Source organism: Colossoma macropomum, unplaced genomic scaffold, assembly GCF_904425465.1.
Source record: "Colossoma macropomum unplaced genomic scaffold, Colossoma_macropomum, whole genome shotgun sequence".
Taxonomy (NCBI): domain Eukaryota; kingdom Metazoa; phylum Chordata; class Actinopteri; order Characiformes; family Serrasalmidae; genus Colossoma; species Colossoma macropomum.
Window position 1 is genome coordinate 24,149,511 of NW_023494792.1, and position 20,740 is coordinate 24,170,250.

A 20,740-nucleotide genomic window follows, 5' to 3' on the forward strand; every position below is an offset into this window, starting at 1 on the left:
CATGCTTTTGCAGTGCGTTGGCCTGGCATTGTCATTTGCAGTCATGCATTTGTATTATGTATGTTTCTGACCTTATCCACCCCACCTGAACAATGTAATAGCTCTTTTCTTAACAGCAGCGGCTTTTGGAAGCAAGTACAAGTATTCCATTTTTTCAGTTGTGAAGACAGTCGAGGGTGGACCATGTCACTCTAACAGGACACTAAGTGGGCACTCTGAGACCAACACAGGTGAAATGACAGAGATTTATTAAAAGATAACAAAGAGTCAAAACATAATATAAACAAGGCACAGGCCACAGCTTTTTTTAGTGTAGGCTCTTCAGCACAGTTCTCTTTTAGATCACAGCTCATTTTAGACTATTAAGAGTTCCAGCTCCTCCTCTAATGAGGTGCACCTGCCTCCCACAACAATGAGGAAAATAATGCTTTTCATAACTGGATAGCAATTAATGACATGACAGCAGCTCTGCCTCTCTAGCCCTCACACAAAGCAGTATATATTCGCTTGGTGTAATTCATTAGAAATCTCATTTGTAGCTCATTTAAACAACAATTATTGAAGATTTTGTGACTTTTTGAAAAGTGTGGATTCTAAGCTTTCAATCGATACCACATTTGCATTTGTAATTACAATAGATTTTTTATGATTTTAATATGGTGAACAGGTGAAATATTGATATAATTTCTTGACACAAATGGAAGAAAGGTGGAAATGCAGACTTGCATTGTTACCATGTGATTAAATACACCCTGGTCAAATGACATGTTTTATTGATTTTTTAAAGTGAAAATAAGTTACACATCCTCTACAGAGAACACTCTCCTGCACATTTTAATACATGATTACTGTTTATTTGCATAATTTAACATATTGGATAATATGCAGAAAATGCCAAATGTAAGTGTGTTCTCCGCAGAGAATGTGTTAACTTGTTTTCACATATAAACTTAACAAAACATGCCAGGGGTGCCCAAATTTTTACATACAACTGTATATAATTAATTCTTTGAGTAAAGATATAAAAGAACCACTGTTGATTGCCTGAAAAACTATGTCTAAAAAAGAGTTTTTTGAGTGTGAAGAACCTTTGACCTTCACATAATATAAAGGTTCTATACCAATTTAAGGATCCTTCTCAGAACCTTTGTTCTGTGAACCAATAGGTCAGTATTGTTTTGTCCTGTTTGCCAGTTTGCAGCAGCAACTATTGCAACTCACAAGCTAATTAACATTAGTTACATTTCTTGTGTGGTTGTTCAGTCTAACATTGTATCATGGTCTTTATCCGTACAACGTTTGTTAAGGGTTTAATGGTCACAAAGATCTAAAAAAACAAGTTTGCTAGCCCAGTGACTATGAGCTTCTGAGGGAGCACTGAAGGGAGGGGTGTATTATTTTCTTTGAATGAATATCTGAATATCTTTCTCCAGAATCATAAACTGCACATATCATTCACTCCTTGATTCATAAAATACATATTTGCATCTAAGATGCAAAAAAATTACTGTTTTTTGGGTTGACCAGACTGCTTTGTTTGAAGAAGGCATAATAAAGAGCAGCCAAACAGAACAGACCATTTGCATATAACAGTCTTAAAGGCACAGAAACAAAAAACAGCCTGTTAAATGTTTAACAGAGATAAGGAAACATTGAAAAACAGTCATGTAAAAATGAATTATCACTGCTTTTCATTTACAAACTTTAGTGGACCTCAGGGGAAAACAGCTCAGCAAACTAGTGCAGTCACTCTCATCTTCTACAGGTTAAGAAAAGTGTAGGTACAACTTAACTATTCCATTTCACATAAACACACAGAGAGACAGCACTGCCACCTCCACTCCCACCACCATGTCTGAACAGTCACTCCAGACCATTCACAGCATACAATCAGATCACAGCAGGGGGCTAACTACTGATACACAGTCGCCGCTCTGCGGGAACCGTCTGCCGCCCTCACACAACCGACAGGTCACCTCAACATCCGTGTGCCAAAAATAACCGGCAGCGTTGAGTCACGCAGGCCAGGCCCGCATTCATCGCCTACCCGCTCTGCTCTCCTATACGAACCTAATGGAGCCCAGTCTCTTACCAGGCCCTTACAGAACGTGCTCATCTTTACAGGCTGACAGCAGACGCAGCTGCGGAGAAGCTTTCATTCTCATAACATCGTCGAAGGGAGATGGGTGGGAAAACTAATAAAGATCTGAAGCATTTCTGAGTACAAATTCATCTTCGAACAACAACCCAGTGATTATTTTCTCTCCTCTCTCGCTCCCTCTCTCTCTCCTTCTCCCTCTATGTCACTTTTTTTAAAGAGAGGGATGAGATTGCAGCAGCGAGTGGATGGGCTGAATTGCGCCGCTGTCCCCGTCAGCTTCAGCTTATTGAATTGATGTCGCTCTTTTAAACTCCATTTGAAGTGTTTGGTGAGGGGCGGGGGAGGGGGCTGGCTGGTGAGGCTTAGGGAAGAAAAGTAGAACCAATAATTCAGGTGGAGACCGGAGACAGGAGCCTGGCACCTGTCCAGCAGTCCAGAGGAGCAGTCCCCCCCAGGCTTATCGCTCACCCCTCGGTCATCCCTCCACATGGCTGGAAACCCACACTGTGGTTGTGTTTGTGTTAGTGAGTACCCAATGCAGAACCACAGCTTTCGATTATGCCGTAAGATCTGGCCTCCAAAACCCTTTAAAATTGCTTTAGAGTGAACTTCATAAAAATACTGTTGCTTTAACCTCACCAGAAACTTTTTCTGCTTGTCCTTGGCTCGTGAGGTCTGCTTGCCTTCAAGCAATGCCAAGACTTCCTCTGCAGTTTTAAAGCAGTGGAAAACGGCCACAGTGGAAAAAAAGGTAACCGGTACTTAGTAAGCAGCGGCGGGTCTGGTGAAATTGTGCATTTAATTCAATTTGTGTGGAGGTCTGAAATCATGTGTGAGAAGCTGGAATGCAATGTGGTCAAATGATCGAATGATCAAATGGAGGTTTATTTCTGTTAAGCGGGTGAGGTTAGCCGTCACAAATGTGGAAATGCACAGAAATGGCACATTAGCACGCTTCAATACCTTTGCTAATGAGAGATGTTTTTAATATTTCATCTGAGACAGAGTTTTGATAAGACGGATTGGGCGTGCCACACTTCAACTACTCTACAAAGTATGGCTGTCTGAATAAGAGAACCCACAGAATACCAATAAGACATAAAATAAACTAAAGCCAATGCCAGTTTCCCTCACATTACCCAAGACAGGGCTCCACTGATACATTTCCTTTTACAAAGTTTCGTCCTCAATAAGGCTTTCACTATGATTAAATAACAGCTAATGTAAAAGGGAAAGAGAAATTCGCTAGCTGGCACAATGCTCTCTGTAGCATATTCTATGTTCTTAACGGAGCGAGGGGGTGTGGAGGGGAGGATTCCATAGAGACGGCACATCTGTGTTTAGACAGCAACACACATCTCGCACTGTACTCGTCTCTGCCTTCACACGAGCCTTAAGTTTTATTTACGTATAGTAACAACATATTGATGACTAAAACAGCAGCATGTAAACTTATAAGGTGAATCTTAATGGAACAGATTTATGAAAGATGTCTACTCTACACAGTGCTGTGATAAAGTCAGAGACCACCTTTCACTTATTTCATCTCATGTAAAAGCTGACATGATTTTTCAGTGTTTAGTGAAGGGGTGTCAAACTCAACCGCTAAAAGGGCCATGTTAAAAAATCTCAACAAATCCGTGGGCCAGCGAAGGCCTATGTTTTTATTTCATTTTTAGTTAACATTTTGATACAACCCGAACTGGCCATTGTTTATTTAAAGTATGGCAAAAACAAATACAGGAATTTTAGCAGACCTTAAAATATTACATGAATACTTGAACTATTCAAAAATCATTTTAAATAAAAACAAATTGTTTATTTAAAACAATAGGCTACATAAGCTACAGATACCCGTTAAACCTCCCAGGTTTAAGTACCCAGGAAGTAGGTTTTTTAAACCTGCCTATTTGCTTAAACGAGACACCTCACATGTTTCCTGTTTTTGGTGTAACCGCGGTCCCATACATTGTTGTTGGGGGAGGAGTGTCAGAGCACATATCACATAGCAATGCATGCTGCGGGTTGTAGTGCAGCTCATTGTGAAACGGGTTAATATTCATAGAAAATTAAAATTATTTCGGGCCGGATAGGATTGTGCCACGGGCATGACTTGGCCCACGGGCCTTGTGTTTGACACATGGGGTTTAGTGTGTCCACTCTTTGCCTTTTTTACGTTCCTTTCAGAAGGCTTGTGTTCAGTTTTTCAAAGAAATCAGCAGGAATATTTCTCCACACCTCCAAAATTCAGTCTTAGAAGTTGGTTGCATTTTCTGCTTCACACAATCCAAATAACTCCAGACACATTCAATAATGTTGAGGGTGTTTTTCTCAGTTACTTGACAGCTACACATCCTTTCAGACCCATAGCGTTGACTTGTCTTCTCACGGTGCAAGGATGGATGGTGGAGCTTGATTTTCTGTTTATCTGATGCTGACAGGTGGTCTACCTGGTGTTGTACATTAAGACCCCCATTTTTAAGAGTGCCATTCTCTGTATGTTTCAAAAATGTTTTGAACTTCAGTTTTAAAAACTCTTGTTTTTTCACTTATTTTTCTTTGACTTTTTCTTTCCTTATGCAAGTGGACTATGTTATATCTAATCTCCTCAGAAATATCTCCTGAAAATCTATATGTTGGCCTAATGGCTTAATGGCCATTTAGACTGGAAATTCAATAAATGAAGGGTGGTCTCTGACCTTTGCACAATGCTGTACCTAAAGAAATAACAACAGCCCTATTATATCACTCTTTCACTGATAGCATGCACCAGCCCATTGCACACATGTTGACTGTTCACAAGTTTCAAGCCAGAGACATCTTTCATGGATACATACTGACATCTAGTGGAGGTAAGAGTGGAGGTGACTGCTTAGTAACGTTTCCCATAAAATGAAACCAATGGCAACGGTAAAGGGCGAGGTTGCCGATAACAGAAACTGCTAAGAGCTGTATTGCGGAAGGAAGTGTCAGCCTTGTTTGTAGAACTCTTGCAACCAGCTTACAATACAAGTACAAGAAATATTCTGCAGCAATGGCAGAGGATCTGTCAGGCCTGGAGCTGGATTTCAGCTGTCCGATCTGCTGTGAAGTGTTTAAAGACCCTGTGGCTCTGAAATGCAGTCACAGTTTCTGTGAGGAGTGTCTGCAGCAGTACTGGAGTGTTCAAGAGGTGCTGCTGTGTCCAGTCTGTAGGAAGGAGTGTTCACGGGACGAGCCCACCAGGAGCCTGGCCTTCTCCAGCCTCTGTGAGAACTTTAAAAGCAGAAAATTGGCAGTTGCAACAGACGATATGTGCCCTGAGCACGATGAGAAGCTCAAACTCTTCTGCTTTGAAGATAAACAGCCCATCTGTGTGGTGTGTTACACCTCAAAGAAGCATGAAAATCATAAATGTTCTCCTATTGTGGAAGCAGTGCAGAAGCTAAAGGTGAGGAGGGGTCTTTGAAATTGGACTTTCTCGGCTGCTGAAAAGTGATCAGTTTGATCTTATACATTCTGAAAAGAATTCTCAAAGGATCTTGGTTTTTATTCTAGGAGAACCTCAAGGTGAAAATAGAGAATCTGAAGGTAACCCTTGATAACATGAGTACAGTGCAGGATGACTATAAACAACAAGCTGATCAAATTATGGTGAGTGTTGCCTCATTTCTCAACCATTTATTTAGGATCCAGAATCTTCAAGCTCTTGGTAAATAAGTTCAGGTGTGCTGGAGATGGTTTTTAACTTGTGACAAACAGGCAGGGAATCAACAGAAATAACGTTCTAATAATCTTTATCATTTCAGACTGAAACACAAAGTGTGGAAGAGCAGATCAAAACAGAATTTAAGAAACTTCATCAGTTCCTCACAGAGGAAGAGGAGACCAGGATCGCTGCTCTGAGAAAAAGAGAAAAAGAAAAAAATGAGAAAATACAGGCCAAAATTAATCAGCTGTCCACAAACATAGCAGTTCTCTCAGAAACCATTGCGTTTGCCTGGCAGGAAATGGAAGCATGCAACGCTACATTCCTGAAGGTATGTCACACACAGACATGTACTGAATATGCATGAATTCCATTCAAAGATGAATTTATGAAAGGAGCTATGACACTAAAACAGTTTCAGCACTGCATTGAGAAATAATGTTGGATTAGTTCTACCAGAAGCAAGAAATAGAACAGGCAAATGTACAGTACAGTGAAGTCACATGACCTGCAGAGTGAAAATCTGGAGAAAGGTCACAATTAAAACTCCATACCTACATACATACATATGTATAGTGGTGTAGTGGCGTCAGAGAACACTTGTGTTTGTATGTATGTGTAAATAGCTTACAATGAAGCATGAAGAAGAGGAGTGAGAGAGAACAGCTGAAACGTTAAAAGTTGGCATCATTGCTGTGTTTTCTTTTGCCGTTTTGGTTGGACAGCTTGTACACTAAAGTGGGCGACATAGCCATATTTCTTTTGCCATTTCGGTTAATATAAAGAGAAAAAGAAAGATAATGGCCTCACCCAACTCTTCCTCTACATGACACCACAATATAAACAAATGTGACCTCATGCTGATTGTTGCATACCTACCTCAATTCACCCTGAGCATTCATGCCTACGTCCACCTATTTTTAGTCAATTAATTCAAATATGTGTGAGGTCTCCCCAAACTGAAATTCAGAGCAGGAATACAATCTGAATAGGGCCCAATAGATCAGACATAAAAGACAGCAGCAGGTCAGTTTAATCATTAGATCTCACCATTGTATTCAGGCAGCAAGAATCAAGGGCTGAAAATGGGGCAATAACACAACAATAGCTTTAATCCTCATTAGTTAGTCAAGTTCAGGGAATGTTTTACTAATTATTAAAGTTTATTTACAGTATTTTGTGTTATATTTTGTTTGTGTTGTAAAGTTTGGTGCCATCGGGATGCTGACAACAGGCTACTATATAATGTGGATTCCAACAAACAATATTTTCTTCCTGCATTACAATTAACCTCCACATAAATCACACAGCGTGCAGAACAATGTTCAGTTTCTCTTGGTGCATGTATAAATGACTAACACTGTATAGAAATAACTGCATATTTTCTCTTGTGTTCATTTCACGTAGATGTACTCTGAAAACATTAAGAGGTAAGTTTGTTATTACATTTAGCACAACACTTCATTTGAGTGCATTATTTTTGCATGATTTTGATCGTTTGCTTATTTCACAAACATGTTTTACGATCAGTAAACTCAAAAAAAAATTAAACCCCAGGGTTGTACAAGCTAAGAATATGTGGACATTGGATAAACAAATTGTGTTGTCTTTAAGCAGCCAGATTACATAAAATGGACAACATATTATGAAAGTGCATTTCAAGGAATGAACACTGTTTGTTTTGATCCAAAGAGAATTTCATTTCAATGAAACTGAAATAAATTGCACTGAAATGTTTCAACTTTATTTAATCAGCGATTGAACTGTGTGTACTGACTATACTCCATTTGATTGAGTGGAAATATGTGGTATAGTTAAGTTAAGCTCATACAACAATACATTTTTTGAGTAATCAAATTTATTACATATGAATATTTGTATTATTTCATTTTAATATTACAGATTAGAAAACCCTCCAGTGCCAAAAGTGAATTTAGAGACAAAGAAGGGTTTAAAGACAAAGAGAGATGAGACGAATCCCATTCAAACCCTGCTGTTCACAGTTTGGACCAAAATGCAGAATCTTATTTCAAATGGTAAGTCTTTCACACTGTACCCAGTGAACACCTGTAACGTCAAATCATTACAACTGAAACTATTTTATATTTGCTAGTATGCACAGAATGGATGATATGCAAGGCTGGAGTAAACCAAGAGCCTTCTTGCATTCCAGGCCGATGAAAGCAACCAAGACGAGCCCGTCCACTCGTATCATAACAAGGGTAACAGTGAAATGGAAATGACGTATGTGTTGACATGCTTTTCACATGAAAAAATAAAATCAAATCTCATCCGGCCCCACTGGGAATCCGGCCTAAGTTTATCCAGATACAATCCAGACATGAAACACGTGGTAATGAAAAGCGTAAACAGGCTCTAAGACCCAACAAGCTTTCATCTGCCCAGAGTGATAGAAAGCTTTAGGTTTGGGGCTAACTCCAGCTTTGTGCAAGGACATGGTAAGGTGTTTTAAGTTGGGGGAGGGGGGGCGGGGCTGAAATTTGAAGCAGTGTATATGTGGCATAGCCGAGGACTTCACAAAAATTTATTTGTCTTTTTATTTCTTTTTTTTTATTTACATCAAATAGAATGTGTCATACTGTGCTATAATGAGGCCAGAGATGACAAAACATACATCTAACTGACACTCTCTGCTCTCTTGTTCTGGATGAACTTGTGGTGTGGTAACCAATTGTGTCACATTTATTGTCACACCATGAGATTTAACACTGAAATGAGATATAAAGGTTGATTAAAATTATAAGGATAAATGATTATTTTAAGTTTAAAAAGCAATATTAGGCTGCGTTGAGACTTTCTCTCTTTAGACCTCAACCAGAGTGTGTTTTAGCGACGAGGCCCCAAAGCAGCCAGCAGCTGTCGGTTCACTGTAATGACAATACGGTTCATCACTTAAACAGTGCACAACTACTGCAGTTTGTATTTTATTTAAAATATAAATATACAAACTCTGCTTTAAAACAAGCACACTTGTGTTCTATGCTCAAATTGTTATAAAGTTCAGGAAGTTTTTATTGTCATTTTTAACAGTTGCAGTCCTGTAATCGAGACGTGCTGCAGCCCTCTCAGAACCCCCACTACCTGCATTCCTGACCTTGCGTATCCTCTTTGTTTTGCTTCCTTGTTTATAATCTCACCTGCTGGTCAGCATTCAGCAGACGTATTCTAGCTCACGTAATTGTATATGGACAATGAAAACACATTCTGTTAACACTTGTGTTAAATGTGTTTAAGATCTGTCTCTGACCTCCTCCCAAAGTGGTTTAAGTGATTCGATCATAATTCAATTAATATGCGTCTTACTGTGTGCTTAAGACTAATACGCATACACCCTGATTATCTACTAAAACATCCAGTGAACGAGTCATAGTAATTCAACTTAGCCCCAATCAATTTATGGTAAAGACAACACATAAAATGACTAATCTGACCATTCTCTCCTCCAGCTCCAGTGACACTGGACCCGAACACGGCCTCCAAACAGCTGGTGGTGTCGGAGGACCTGAGCAGCGTGTCTTTTGTGGAGAAGAAGCTGGCTGTGGCTGATAACCCAGAGAGACTATATGTAGGAGTGCTGGGCTCTCAGGGCTTCAGCTCAGGTCTGCACTGCTGGGACGTGGAGGTGGGCAACAATGATCACTGGACCATTGGGGTGGTCAATCAGTCTGTGGACAGGAAGAAGCTGCTGAAGATGGATCCTTCTTGTGGAATGTGGAGTATTCGTTTCTTCAGTGGGAAATATCGAGTCGGGGCAAAGTCTCGGAAAGATCTCAACCTAGAAGAGTGTCCACTGGTCATCAGAGTGCAGTTGGACTATGAAAAAGGCAAAATAAGATTCTATGACCCATTTAGAAACGTTAGCCTCCATACTTTCACAAACATTACTTTTACAGAGACAGTATTCCCATATTTCTGCACTGGTGATCCAGAAGAACCACTGAACCTCTACCCGGCAAACAAACTGTCATGGTAGTAGAAAACCTTAAATATTGGATTTATAATATTTCAATTTGTCCTAATATTTCAATTTATACACAGGTCCGCACTGCTCAGCAAGGGATTTTAAAGGTTTGAAATCGCAGGTTTGAATGCAATTTTATAACAGATACATGTATAAAATTATTCTTTCATGATGCTACTATTTTACCATTTCATAGATTTCACTTAATTTGTAGGAAGTTATAAACAAATAAAAAAATATTAGATGTGTACAGAAAGATGAGCAGAGCAGTACATGATTAGATAAGTATGAAAGCTGTAGAAAACTGAGAATGAATTACAAAATGTTCAAAATGGCTCATATTTGAGAAATGGTGATCAAATCTCAAGGCAGATAACACATCAAGAAATGGCCTTAAATAGATAATTACAGCATATTATTTACCATTTCATTTAACTTAATGATGTTCCGAAAATGTGAAATATTGAATAAAAAATAAGCAGCTATTAATATGACCAGTGATTCCAGACTTTTGGACAGTAGTGCACACTGGCTGGTCCAAATCTTATGGTGACATATATCTGATGTCCAAAAATCCTTGATTTTTTTAATAATAACATTTCATTGTATGACTTTATATGCTTTAATATATTATTGCAGGTGGAATAAAATCACTATGTCCAAAATGGTAACTTCACTGGAGAAGGAACAAACATTCTAAAATCTTATTACAAAATAAACTCAATGTAAAGGAGAGTTGTCATGGTGAAATGATCAAAAATGAATGTTTGCTTGCTATATAAACTTTTTTATAAACAAGTTTAAAAAAGAAAAAAACAGAAAGCAGTTGTAAACAAAATACAAAAATGATCACAAATTAAAAGAACATATGACAGAATCATACTAGAATATTCATTTTTTGGTTGTGTGTATATCACAATGGATAACAAGTGCATCACCTGTCCTCTTATAGAGTATGGGGAAAAACTCAGTATTACTTACTGTTTCTTATATGGACCATTCTACCAAATTAGTTCAAACTGTGGTCTCACAGTAAAAACTATTTAAATGCAATAACTTAAATATTAAATATTTACACACCGTATATTATGATCTATTTAAAGCCAAGGCATTTACAGCGATAGCACTGAGCTAAATATATACAAAATCATCATTTATAAGGCATTTTCTATTGTGGGACTCCTAAATTTCTACTTGTGAAAATAATACTTACATTTTTTGTGTGTTTTTTGCAATGATGTTTTTAAAGATCTTTTTAATTTATTTTAAATGTGAAAGATTTAATTTTTAAATAAAAACACTATTCAAAAAGTGCTGTCTTATGTTGTCATGTCACTACCAAGAGTTTCATGCCATAGGTGGAGACTTATTTTAGCCACATCCCTGCATTTTAGAGCATAAGGTGACACTGCATCCCTGTCCCTCATGGTCACATGGTGAGCAGTTAGATACTATTGTTTTGGAGTGAATGTCCCCCAAAGACTGTAAATCAGGGTGTTACTGATCAGAATTGTCACTACTGAAACACATATTTTCTGCAGTTAAGTAAACTTTTTTGTTTTAATGGAAAAATACTATGGTTTTATTGTGTACAACTGTTTAAAGCTGGGTTGGCTATTCATTTACTAGCGTTAGCTAAAATTGTCTTTGTCGGGCTGAACATCCTCATGTTTAAAAGGAAGAGAAGAGTCTGTCATCAAGAGAGACAAGGCAACAGATGGCAAAAGAGCCCTGATGAAATACACAAAAAATGGATTTAAAAAAAAATGTAAGAAGTCGATATAAGAGGCTGTGAAGCAATTTCATATTTGTAAGCACTCGTGTCTGCCTAGTTGCATCATCTGCACAGACTGCAGTTCAGGGATCCAGTATTGACAGCCAAGTGCAGGAGTGCAGATCTTTAAATGACTGGCCTCAAGAACCTGAAGATGATCCTGACGAGATATGTTCTGAAGCTCTAATCATTCTGTTTACGGTATCACTGCTTACAAACACAGGACTCAAAACAACGCATCATGTATGGTCGTGATGCCAGTCAGCAAACCGCTTCATTTACCCAATGAGCTGATCAGCTCACCAACCAATCAGAAGTCAGTTGCAGTAATGCCAACCAATCAGTACACAGTAGCAGTAATGCCAACCAATCAGCACTCAATAGTAGTAATGCTAATCAATCAGCACTCAGTAGCAATAATGCCAACCAATCAGCACTCAGTAGTAGTAATGCTAATCAATCAGCACTCAGTAGCATTAATGCCAACCAATCAGCACTTGGTAGCAGTAATGCTAAACAATCAGCACTCAGTAGCAGTAGTGTTACCAATCAGCACTCAGTAGGATTAATGCCAACCAATCAGCACTTGGTAGCAGTAATGCTAACCAACCAGCACTCAGCAGCAATAATGCCAACCAATCAGCACTCGGTAGCAGTAATACTAACCAATCAGAACTCAGTAGCAGTAGTCCTAACTAATCAGCACCCAATAGCATTATCGCCAACAAATTAACACTCGGTAGCAGTAATGCTAACCAATCAGTACTCAGTAACAGTTATGCTAAACAGTCAGCGCTCATTAGCAGTTATGCTAACCATTCAGAACTCAGTAGCACTAATGCCAACCAATCAGTGCCCAGTAGCAATAATGCCAACCAATCATGTCCTGCTGCCCAAAACCCATTTGCTGTAGAAAAACAGAAACATACAGGTAATTTTTCTTTCCTTTTTAGTGAAGTACGTCATTCTACTCTCTAAAAGTAAAGGAAGGTTCTAGACAAGGCGGTTAGGAAATATTTGAACTTTTTGGTTTTGGCCGTTCAGTGAGCACTCGCTCGCGGGCGCCCTCTGGTGGTTTGCAGTGATTTTTCTGATCTAGCGGGAGAATCAGGAAGTGGACAGACCCCCCCCAAAACCAGCTGTCAGAGAAACGAAACTGCGCTGCTGAAAGGGGCGGAGAGAGCGGAGTTAGTACCCAAGGAGATGCATGCTGGGACCAGTACTGCATTAGGGGTAGGTTTGAAAGAGAGCTTGGCGTTAAAGAAGGACCGGAGCTGTTCAGTTAGAGATTTGGAGAGTCGAGCGCTGAGGTCGATCTGTCACCCCGACTGTAATACTGCAACATGGCTACTACTAATGTGTCCATTTCGGAGGAGAGCGTCAGCTGTCCGATCTGCTGTGCTGTGTTTAAAGACCCTGTGGCTCTGAAATGCAGTCACAGTTTCTGTGAGGAGTGTCTGCAGCAGTACTGGAGCATTCAGGAGGTGCTGCTGTGTCCAGTCTGTAGGAAGGAGTGCTCAGGGGACGAGCCCACCAGGAGCCTGGCCTTCTCCAGCCTCTGTGAGAACTTTAAAAACAGAGAAATTGCGACTCCAGCAGACGATATGTGCCCAGAGCACGACGAGAAGCTCAAACTCTTCTGCTTTGAAGATAAGCAGCCCATCTGTGTGGTGTGTTACACCTCAAAGAAGCATAAAAATCATCAGTGTGCTCCTATTGTGGAAGCAGTGCAGGAGCTGAAGGTGAGAAAGTGGCTAGAGGCAGTGAAGCTGGTACATACTTGCTTTTCAAATGCGACGCACTTTATGAACCTCGCTTTTAACTCCCTCACTCAGTCTTAGCTGCTCAAGTGCAGATTTTGGGGCACGGAGGGGTTAGCCACCCCTCAGAAATCAAAACCTACTGACCCCCTGTCCCTTCACTCAGTAACATGTTCTGTAGAATTCTTTAAAGGGCACATATCATTAAAAACTAAATTTCTCTCGTTTTTTTTTAAGTAAAGGAGCTCTAAGTAGTACGTAAACATTGTCAAAGTTTTAAAATGTACCATTCACTGCCCAGTCCTTTTAGTCCATATATGGAAACTAAGCTGCCAAAACACCCTCTAGTTCACTGTCTCTGTGATGTTACAAGAACCAGCTAATTTACATTTATCTGCCTATTCAGCCTAAGGCAGTTTAGCCCCGCCCACTGATGCTGAAGTTATAAGGAGTGTTTCAGCTGTGAGTGCTTTTCGAATGAGGCACAATACAGAACAGTAACCCAATATGGTTCTAATAGTTGAACTTTGTATTCTGACTTGTAGGCCAAACTCACTTATTACCATTCAAATTCTGTTCAAACACACCTGGGTGACATCAACGACGTGTGGACCTGTAGGGCGACAAACCTCAAGGGCACTAAAATTAAAAGCATACATTTGGGACAGACTCCTCGAACACACAGGCTACGTGTGTACAGAACCCAGTGAAATTATGCCATTGATCATTTTTATTTATTATTTTTTTAAATCAGAATCACTTAATTTCACCAGGTGTTACACATACAAGACATTTGTCTTAGTGAGTCACACATGTATGACATGTAACATGCTAAACAGACCAGACAGCACACAGACTGTTAACACACGTTTTAAAGAGAAAGGTAAAATCCCTTAAAGAATAATAATAACAAAACAGTCCATGTGAAAGGAGCTCAGGAGATGTACGTATGAGATATGTAGATATTTGTACATATGCAGATATGTATATCTGTATGTATGCAGGTCAAGTAGATGTATTATAAAATATACTATAAACAATATCATACACAGAATATAACAGAGATGATGAACATTTGTAAAGATCTACCTGTACAGTAGTGCAAATAAGCATTACGCTACAGGAGGAGTAGTGCTGTAATATTGTAAGGAACAAGTGGTCACCAGATGATGTCATTTCCTGTGAATCATACTCATGTGTGGATATTTTAAGAAGACTGACAGTAACAGGCTTGGCTGTGGGTTTGGAGATGTGAAGAAAAGATGCTATTAAATTCCCAAGTACAGCTGTCAGATTCAGTTTTCCTGAGCAAAAGAGGATGCTTCCTGAAGCAGAAACAGATTTTCATTAGACTGAAAATTATTTTTGAAGTGTTTGATCAGAAGTGGTGTAAATGGGCCTGGTGGACAAAACTATGTTCAGTGAAATCAATGATTATTCCTGCAAACAACCTCGAAATGCATTTTTTCATTGTTTTTAACCTTAAATTGTGAAAGATTCTACCTTCATTTGAACAAAAAAAGTCTTGCTCTTAAAATATAGGAACACTTTTCACTGCTAAACTATTTTAAATCGTCCTGATATAATATAACAGAAAGTAATAACCTGTAATGGTGGATCATGGTCCATGGATTGTAAATGTGTAGTCACTCTGTAAACCAACTGGGTCTGGCAGAGCTCCAGAGCTGCCTGAAAGCAGTGGGGCTGTCATACTGTGTGGCCTTGTTCCATTTTCATGTATGCACATGCGTTTTTTCTAATCCTCAGATTGTTGGAAGAGATGCAGTGTGGAACAGGAATACAGTAGGAGCTAGTTTGGCCTTTTCTTGTGCTTGTGCTTTTCTTGTTCTTTTCTTGTTTCTGTGTGCTGATCCTTGTAGCTGACACACCCAAGGCAGTAGCAGGTTAAGATGACTAACAGATTTACACTGAGTGACGAACTGGAACAACTGAATGGGGGGGGCAGATGCTCCCTGACTAGAGGCTCTTTGAATGACAAAAATACAATTTATTACAGACTATGTACAGACATTATCATCTGTTAAGTGTTGGTCAGACTATAGAAGAGAGGACTGTATCTGTGTTGAGGTCAAATTATGCGTACAGTTCTTACGCAGTTCTGGTTCTATTGAACACAGTTCCTCATATTTAACACTATGCTTACAATGAAGTGCAATGAACAACTGATTTACAATGAGGTCATGTGTTTTACCACAGGCAGAGGTGAAGTCAGGAGTGTCAGGTATGCTGCAGAACCTTCAAATCCTGAATAAGTCTATGGCAGATTATCAAATCTTGGCAGAGGCTATAAAGGTAAGTACAGACATATGTTTTGTTGACTTTCAAAGTGAAAATAAGTTAACACATCCTCTACAAGGAACCTGGAGTGGAGACAAGGGAAGCTTGGCCACCCCTCTGGCCTCCCCAGTTATGCAAAGTGAAACAGTCAGCCATCATCAATAAAGCAGTCACTAGAGAAATGAATAAAACTTTATTTAAAGATGTGGTTAACCGGACAGTTACGTTGCTTTATTAATCTACACAGAATTCTGACCACAATGAGTTCCCTCTACAGTGCTGCTCTGTGCTACAGTACATGAACTAGGCTAAGGTAATGTGTAAGTTAACTATCCAGAATTACTCAGCTATAATCATTTGTCATGTTAACTAATTCCTTTTTCCAACTGGCTACATGTGTTCAGGCTAAATTTATCTGAGGCGAATTGGAATACATTCATGCTAAACATAGTTCAGCTCATCACCCAGCCAGAGGCTCTTTCCTCAAAATGGGCCTCAATCACCAACCATTCTTACAAAGAACTTACTTCTTAAAACTCACTTACGCAGTTTTCATGAAGATGTTGGCATTCACCAATGCCTTTTATTTGGGATTTGTTCTTTGGAAAGAACAGAATCTACGCACACTCAAGAACACAAAGGTGCGAACAGTTCTGCAGTTTAAGACGTCATGAATCTGATGCAGACTTTTTCTTAGAACCTCAAAACATTTAAGAAAACACTTAGGAAGATATTGGTGAATGAGGCCCAATGTTCCCTTACACTTTGCTCCGTGGCTGCCTTATCATTAGACTCATAAGTGACATGTAGCGAAGGCTGCTCAACTTTTATGACCTAAAATATTAATATTAATGCACTGAAAAAAAGTGGTGCATTTAATTTACTTGATGTTAAAAGTTTACATAATTTCAACTTAGTTTTGTCTTTCAGTTTACGTTAAGGAAAACTAAACCGAAACAGGAGTTGTTGAGTTTATTATGTGAATTTTAAAATACACAAAGAAAAACGTTGTTAACTGCTGTTTTATTTGTTCCTTTGCCACCCCAATAAATTCACTGGACCTAACCTGGCCACCCAATCGTGAAAGTTCTGGCTACGCCCCTGCAGTGAACACACTTTTTCTATTTGTCGAGTTTAACATGTTGGGGGAAAAAATAAAATAAAATGTACCATAATTTTTTTCATTTTTTATTTCCCCACAATATGTTAAAAACAACAAATAAACAGTAATTGTGCATTAAAACGTGTAGAAGTGTTTCCTCTGTAGAAGATGTGTAACTTACATTCACTTAGAAAATCAACAAAACGTGTCAAATGACCAGGGGTGCCCAAACATTCGCAGATGACTGTATATCAAAGAATTCACTTCTATTCACTCATACATACAGACACAAACGTCTGTGGACGCAGACAGCTATCAGTTAACTCTGTGTTCTGTTTTCAGGAAGAGAGGCAGAGTGTGGAGAAGATCCTCAGGCAGGAGTTTGACAGCCTCCATCAGTTCCTTAGAGAGGAAGAGGAGGCCAGGATCGCTGCCCTGAGAGAGGAAGAGCTGAAGAAATATGAGAAAACCAAAAACAGGATTGAGAAGTTGTCATATGAAATCTCAAACCTGTCCATGACCCTAAAAATGATCAACCAGGAGATGGAGATGGATGACATCACTTTCCTCCAGGTAGGAATGGCCGAGGCTCAGCTCTGTGGTTACGGTCTGACTCTCTGACTGTGTCTGGACAGATGGCTTTGAATACGTCTCTGCTGTGAAAGAAAAATCCATGAGAAAGCGAGTATTAATATTGTACTTTCTAAATAAATGTTAAACTATGGCAACTTTTTGCTTAAAAATAATATTTAAAGTTTTTTTTCAGTTGTAAAACATTCTGCTTATCAGCAAAATATGCCTCTTAAGGATTGAGGGGTAAAATAATTAAGGAGCAGACACCTCCAGCCAGGGTTGGGTCTGGAAGTCATATCTGGCAGTTTCAGCAACATTCCTGCAATGTTCACAACAGCTTCTGACAGGTTCTAACAATGGTGATGCTTAGACATGCCAGCTTGAGTGTAATTGCGATTAATGACATCTAGTATAAACAAAGACTCAGTCTTCTCTTTGTAGCCACAGATTCTGACTCACAGATATGATGAGCTGTGGTTTTAATGTACTGTATCCTCTTTTTACAGAACTATGTTAACGGTCACTACAGGTGAGCGAGTTTATCTGCTTCATTCTTCCAGTCTGTTCACTCATCTGCACTGGTTCTTTAAAGGCAAATCCAACTCCAAATCACCAGATATCAGAAAAAGGTTTCTGAATGACAATCTCAGATTTGCTTAAAGGGAAATTCCACTGATTTGTTCAACATTTCTGCATAACTAAATCATTAAGATTTTTATTTTAATTTGTCAGTGAAATAGTTGTTAATAGTCTGGGTGCTTGTCTGGTCTGTTTAATATGTTACATGTCATACATTTGTGCGCTCACCAAGACAAATTCCTTCAATTAAGTGATTCTGATTATGAAGAAGTTGTCAGTCAGTCAGAGTGGTTTGATGTGAAATGTTATATTATAAAGAAACTTACTGAATTGTTCACAGTGGTGATGATAGGAACTAGACATCTGAATTTAATGGCTCTGAAAGCTCAAAAAGTTACTGCCTGATGCATTGTTTTATGATACTTTTGTTAAGCTTTTGGCTTAAAGCATCTTTAAAAAAACATTCATGGTGGAGGTACATGTAGGCCATTGTGAGACAACATAGTCTCTAAAGAAAACTTTTTTTTTTCTTCAGATTTAAATCTATTTTACCATCATTAATATTGGATATAAAATGTTAGATGCGTCACATTGTCAGGGATAACTCTTTGGTTTAAGGTTTTAAGAGGATGATAGATACCTTGATTGCTATTTTATGGCTTGCAGAAAATCTGGAGGAAAAAAGAAGAATCAAGCATTTTGCTTTACTAATATATTATAATAATGAATATATCTGTATAATCCAGTTATCGATATTCTAGCTAAATTTGTGCTGTCCAGTTATAGTATTTAACAAACTACAGTGTCAGAAAAAATCGAAGACTAAAAATAGTGAATTGGTGTGTATTTAGAGTTTAAGTGTTCACAGTGGTTTCATCAAACAGAACTTTACATCAGGCTGTCTGCCTGACAGTGGGGCATCGATGGTGTTTGTGGAATGCATTCATTTGGAATTCAACAGGTATCTTTTCTCTATGGCTTAGAGATTAATGATGTTTATTTATCTTTTTTTTGCACATTACACTTTACTAAACCAAAGAATAATTCTGAACATTTCATGCATCAAGCATCAGTACAAAACAAATTACTTATCAAGGTTTGCACCTTTTTCCTATGCACTCCAGGCAAAATATAAGGTCACGTCCACTTTTAATTTTTTATTTTTTTTTAATTTCTAATGGAGATTCAAGCCTAAAACTCTGTGCACTTTTGCATTATTGGCCAGAAAGAAATGATTTCCTAAAAAGTATTCAGGAATATGAGTATAAGCAAACCTCAGCTGGGATGTCCTTAATGATGTCATCTAGACTGACCCTTAAATATTACCTGATTAGTCATCCAATTTGTCAGTAAGTCAGTATTGATCTCAAAAGCTTGCCAACTTCTGGCCGATCGAACGTCAAATGTTTTTTCTTTGTCAGATAAGCATGTCCAAGATGTGTATCAGAGCGTTCTGTTCACCTTGTGTTTCAGTCCAGCCAAGAGCGCTCTCCCCGAGCCTAACATGATCTCAGGAATAGATACAGCAAAGCATTTGGGAATCCTGAACCTCAATTTACGGGCAAAGATGTGTGAACTGCTCCATGACCGTAAGTATCACTTACCCTCCACACTGCTGCTACCCAGTGCCTCCTTTTCAGCTTCTATTTCCTAATCTAAAAGTCATCTAAATCCAAAAAGTTAGCTAAAAAGCTTTTATAGATGGTAACCCAAGTTTTCTCCTTTCAGCTCCCAAATCAGTGACTCTGGACCCGAACACGGCCTCTAATAAGCTGGTGGTGTCGGAGGACCTGAGCAGCGTGTCTTTTGTGGAGCAGAAGCTGGATGTAGCTGATAACCCAGAGAGACTATATGTTGGAGTGCTGGGCTCTCAGGGCTTCAGCTCAGGCCTGCACTGCTGGGACGTGGAGGTGGGAGACAATGACTACTGGACCATAGGAGTGGTCAAGCAGTCTGTGGAGAGGAAGAAGCTGCTGAAGATGGATCCTTCTAGTGGAATATGGAGCATTCGATTCATCAGTGGGAAATATCGGATCGGGTTAAAGTCTCGGAGGGAGCTCAAGCTGCCAGAGAAGCCGCGGGTCATCAGAGTGCATCTAGACTATGAGAAGGGAATCATCAGGTTCTCTGACCCGTCCAAAGGTCCTACACTATTTACCTTCACTGATACATTTCAAGAAGCACTATTCCCTTACTTTAATACAGCAAGCACTATCTGCCCACTGCACATATCATAAATAGCTGTAGTTTCCTAACATGCCACAAGGTGGCATCAACCTCAATTTTTTAACACTGTTTTCCTACACTAGTACTGGAGGCCCTGCATTTTAGTGCTTTCCCTGCGTTAATGCAGCCACATTAACTCAGTAAGGGCTTAATGAGCTAATTAGTTGGATCAGGTGCCTTGAAAGCACAGAAAACCCTAACATGTGCAGGGGAGTGGGCCTCCAGCACCAGGATTGGGAAAGATTCAAAGATTTGCAAGAAATCTCAGATGCATATTAAAAATTAGAAAAGAAATTAGAAAAAGCTTTGGCCCATTTGCAAGCTCAATGCTTGTTGATGCCACAGGAATCTGTGGCTGGGAGATCAAAAAAGCATGACTGGGTCACAAAACTGCCTTAAAACGTCCATACATTTCATCAAGTTTCCACACTGGGAAAGAAATATTTAATTTATAATATGTTGATTGGGACCCTGTTCAAAACCTCCATTGTGGAAGCTGCCAGGCGCAGCTGTGGCCAAAAGCTTGTCGGTGCCTGTCATGGCGGTAACCCAAGAACCCCCTGGTGGACACCGGTGGTGAGGGAGGCCGTCAAGCTGAAGAAAGAGGCCTTTAGGGACTGGATGGCCCGAAGGACTCCCGATTCAGCAGATGGGTAC

The 20,740-nt window shown here is 39.3% G+C and overlaps 2 protein-coding genes across 2 annotated transcripts; both read left to right on the forward strand.

The window, feature by feature from the left end:
- Positions 1–5,025: 5,025 nt before the first annotated feature.
- On the forward strand, positions 5,026–10,455 carry LOC118811994 (zinc-binding protein A33-like). Its single transcript, XM_036576635.1, has 6 exons — positions 5,026–5,531; positions 5,639–5,734; positions 5,890–6,120; positions 7,197–7,219; positions 7,692–7,825; positions 9,257–10,455. Exons 1-6 carry the CDS (start codon positions 5,136–5,138, stop codon positions 9,781–9,783), a joined length of 1,407 nt encoding a protein of 468 aa, XP_036432528.1. The 5' UTR covers positions 5,026–5,135; the 3' UTR covers positions 9,784–10,455.
- Positions 10,456–12,652: 2,197 nt separating this feature from the next.
- On the forward strand, positions 12,653–20,612 carry LOC118811995 (nuclear factor 7, brain-like). Its single transcript, XM_036576636.1, has 6 exons — positions 12,653–13,287; positions 15,523–15,618; positions 17,048–17,278; positions 17,785–17,807; positions 19,331–19,446; positions 19,586–20,612. The coding sequence occupies exons 1-6, from the start codon at positions 12,889–12,891 to the stop codon at positions 20,092–20,094; spliced, it is 1,374 nt and encodes a 457-aa protein (XP_036432529.1). The 5' UTR covers positions 12,653–12,888; the 3' UTR covers positions 20,095–20,612.
- The last annotated feature ends 128 nt before the right edge of the window (positions 20,613–20,740 follow it).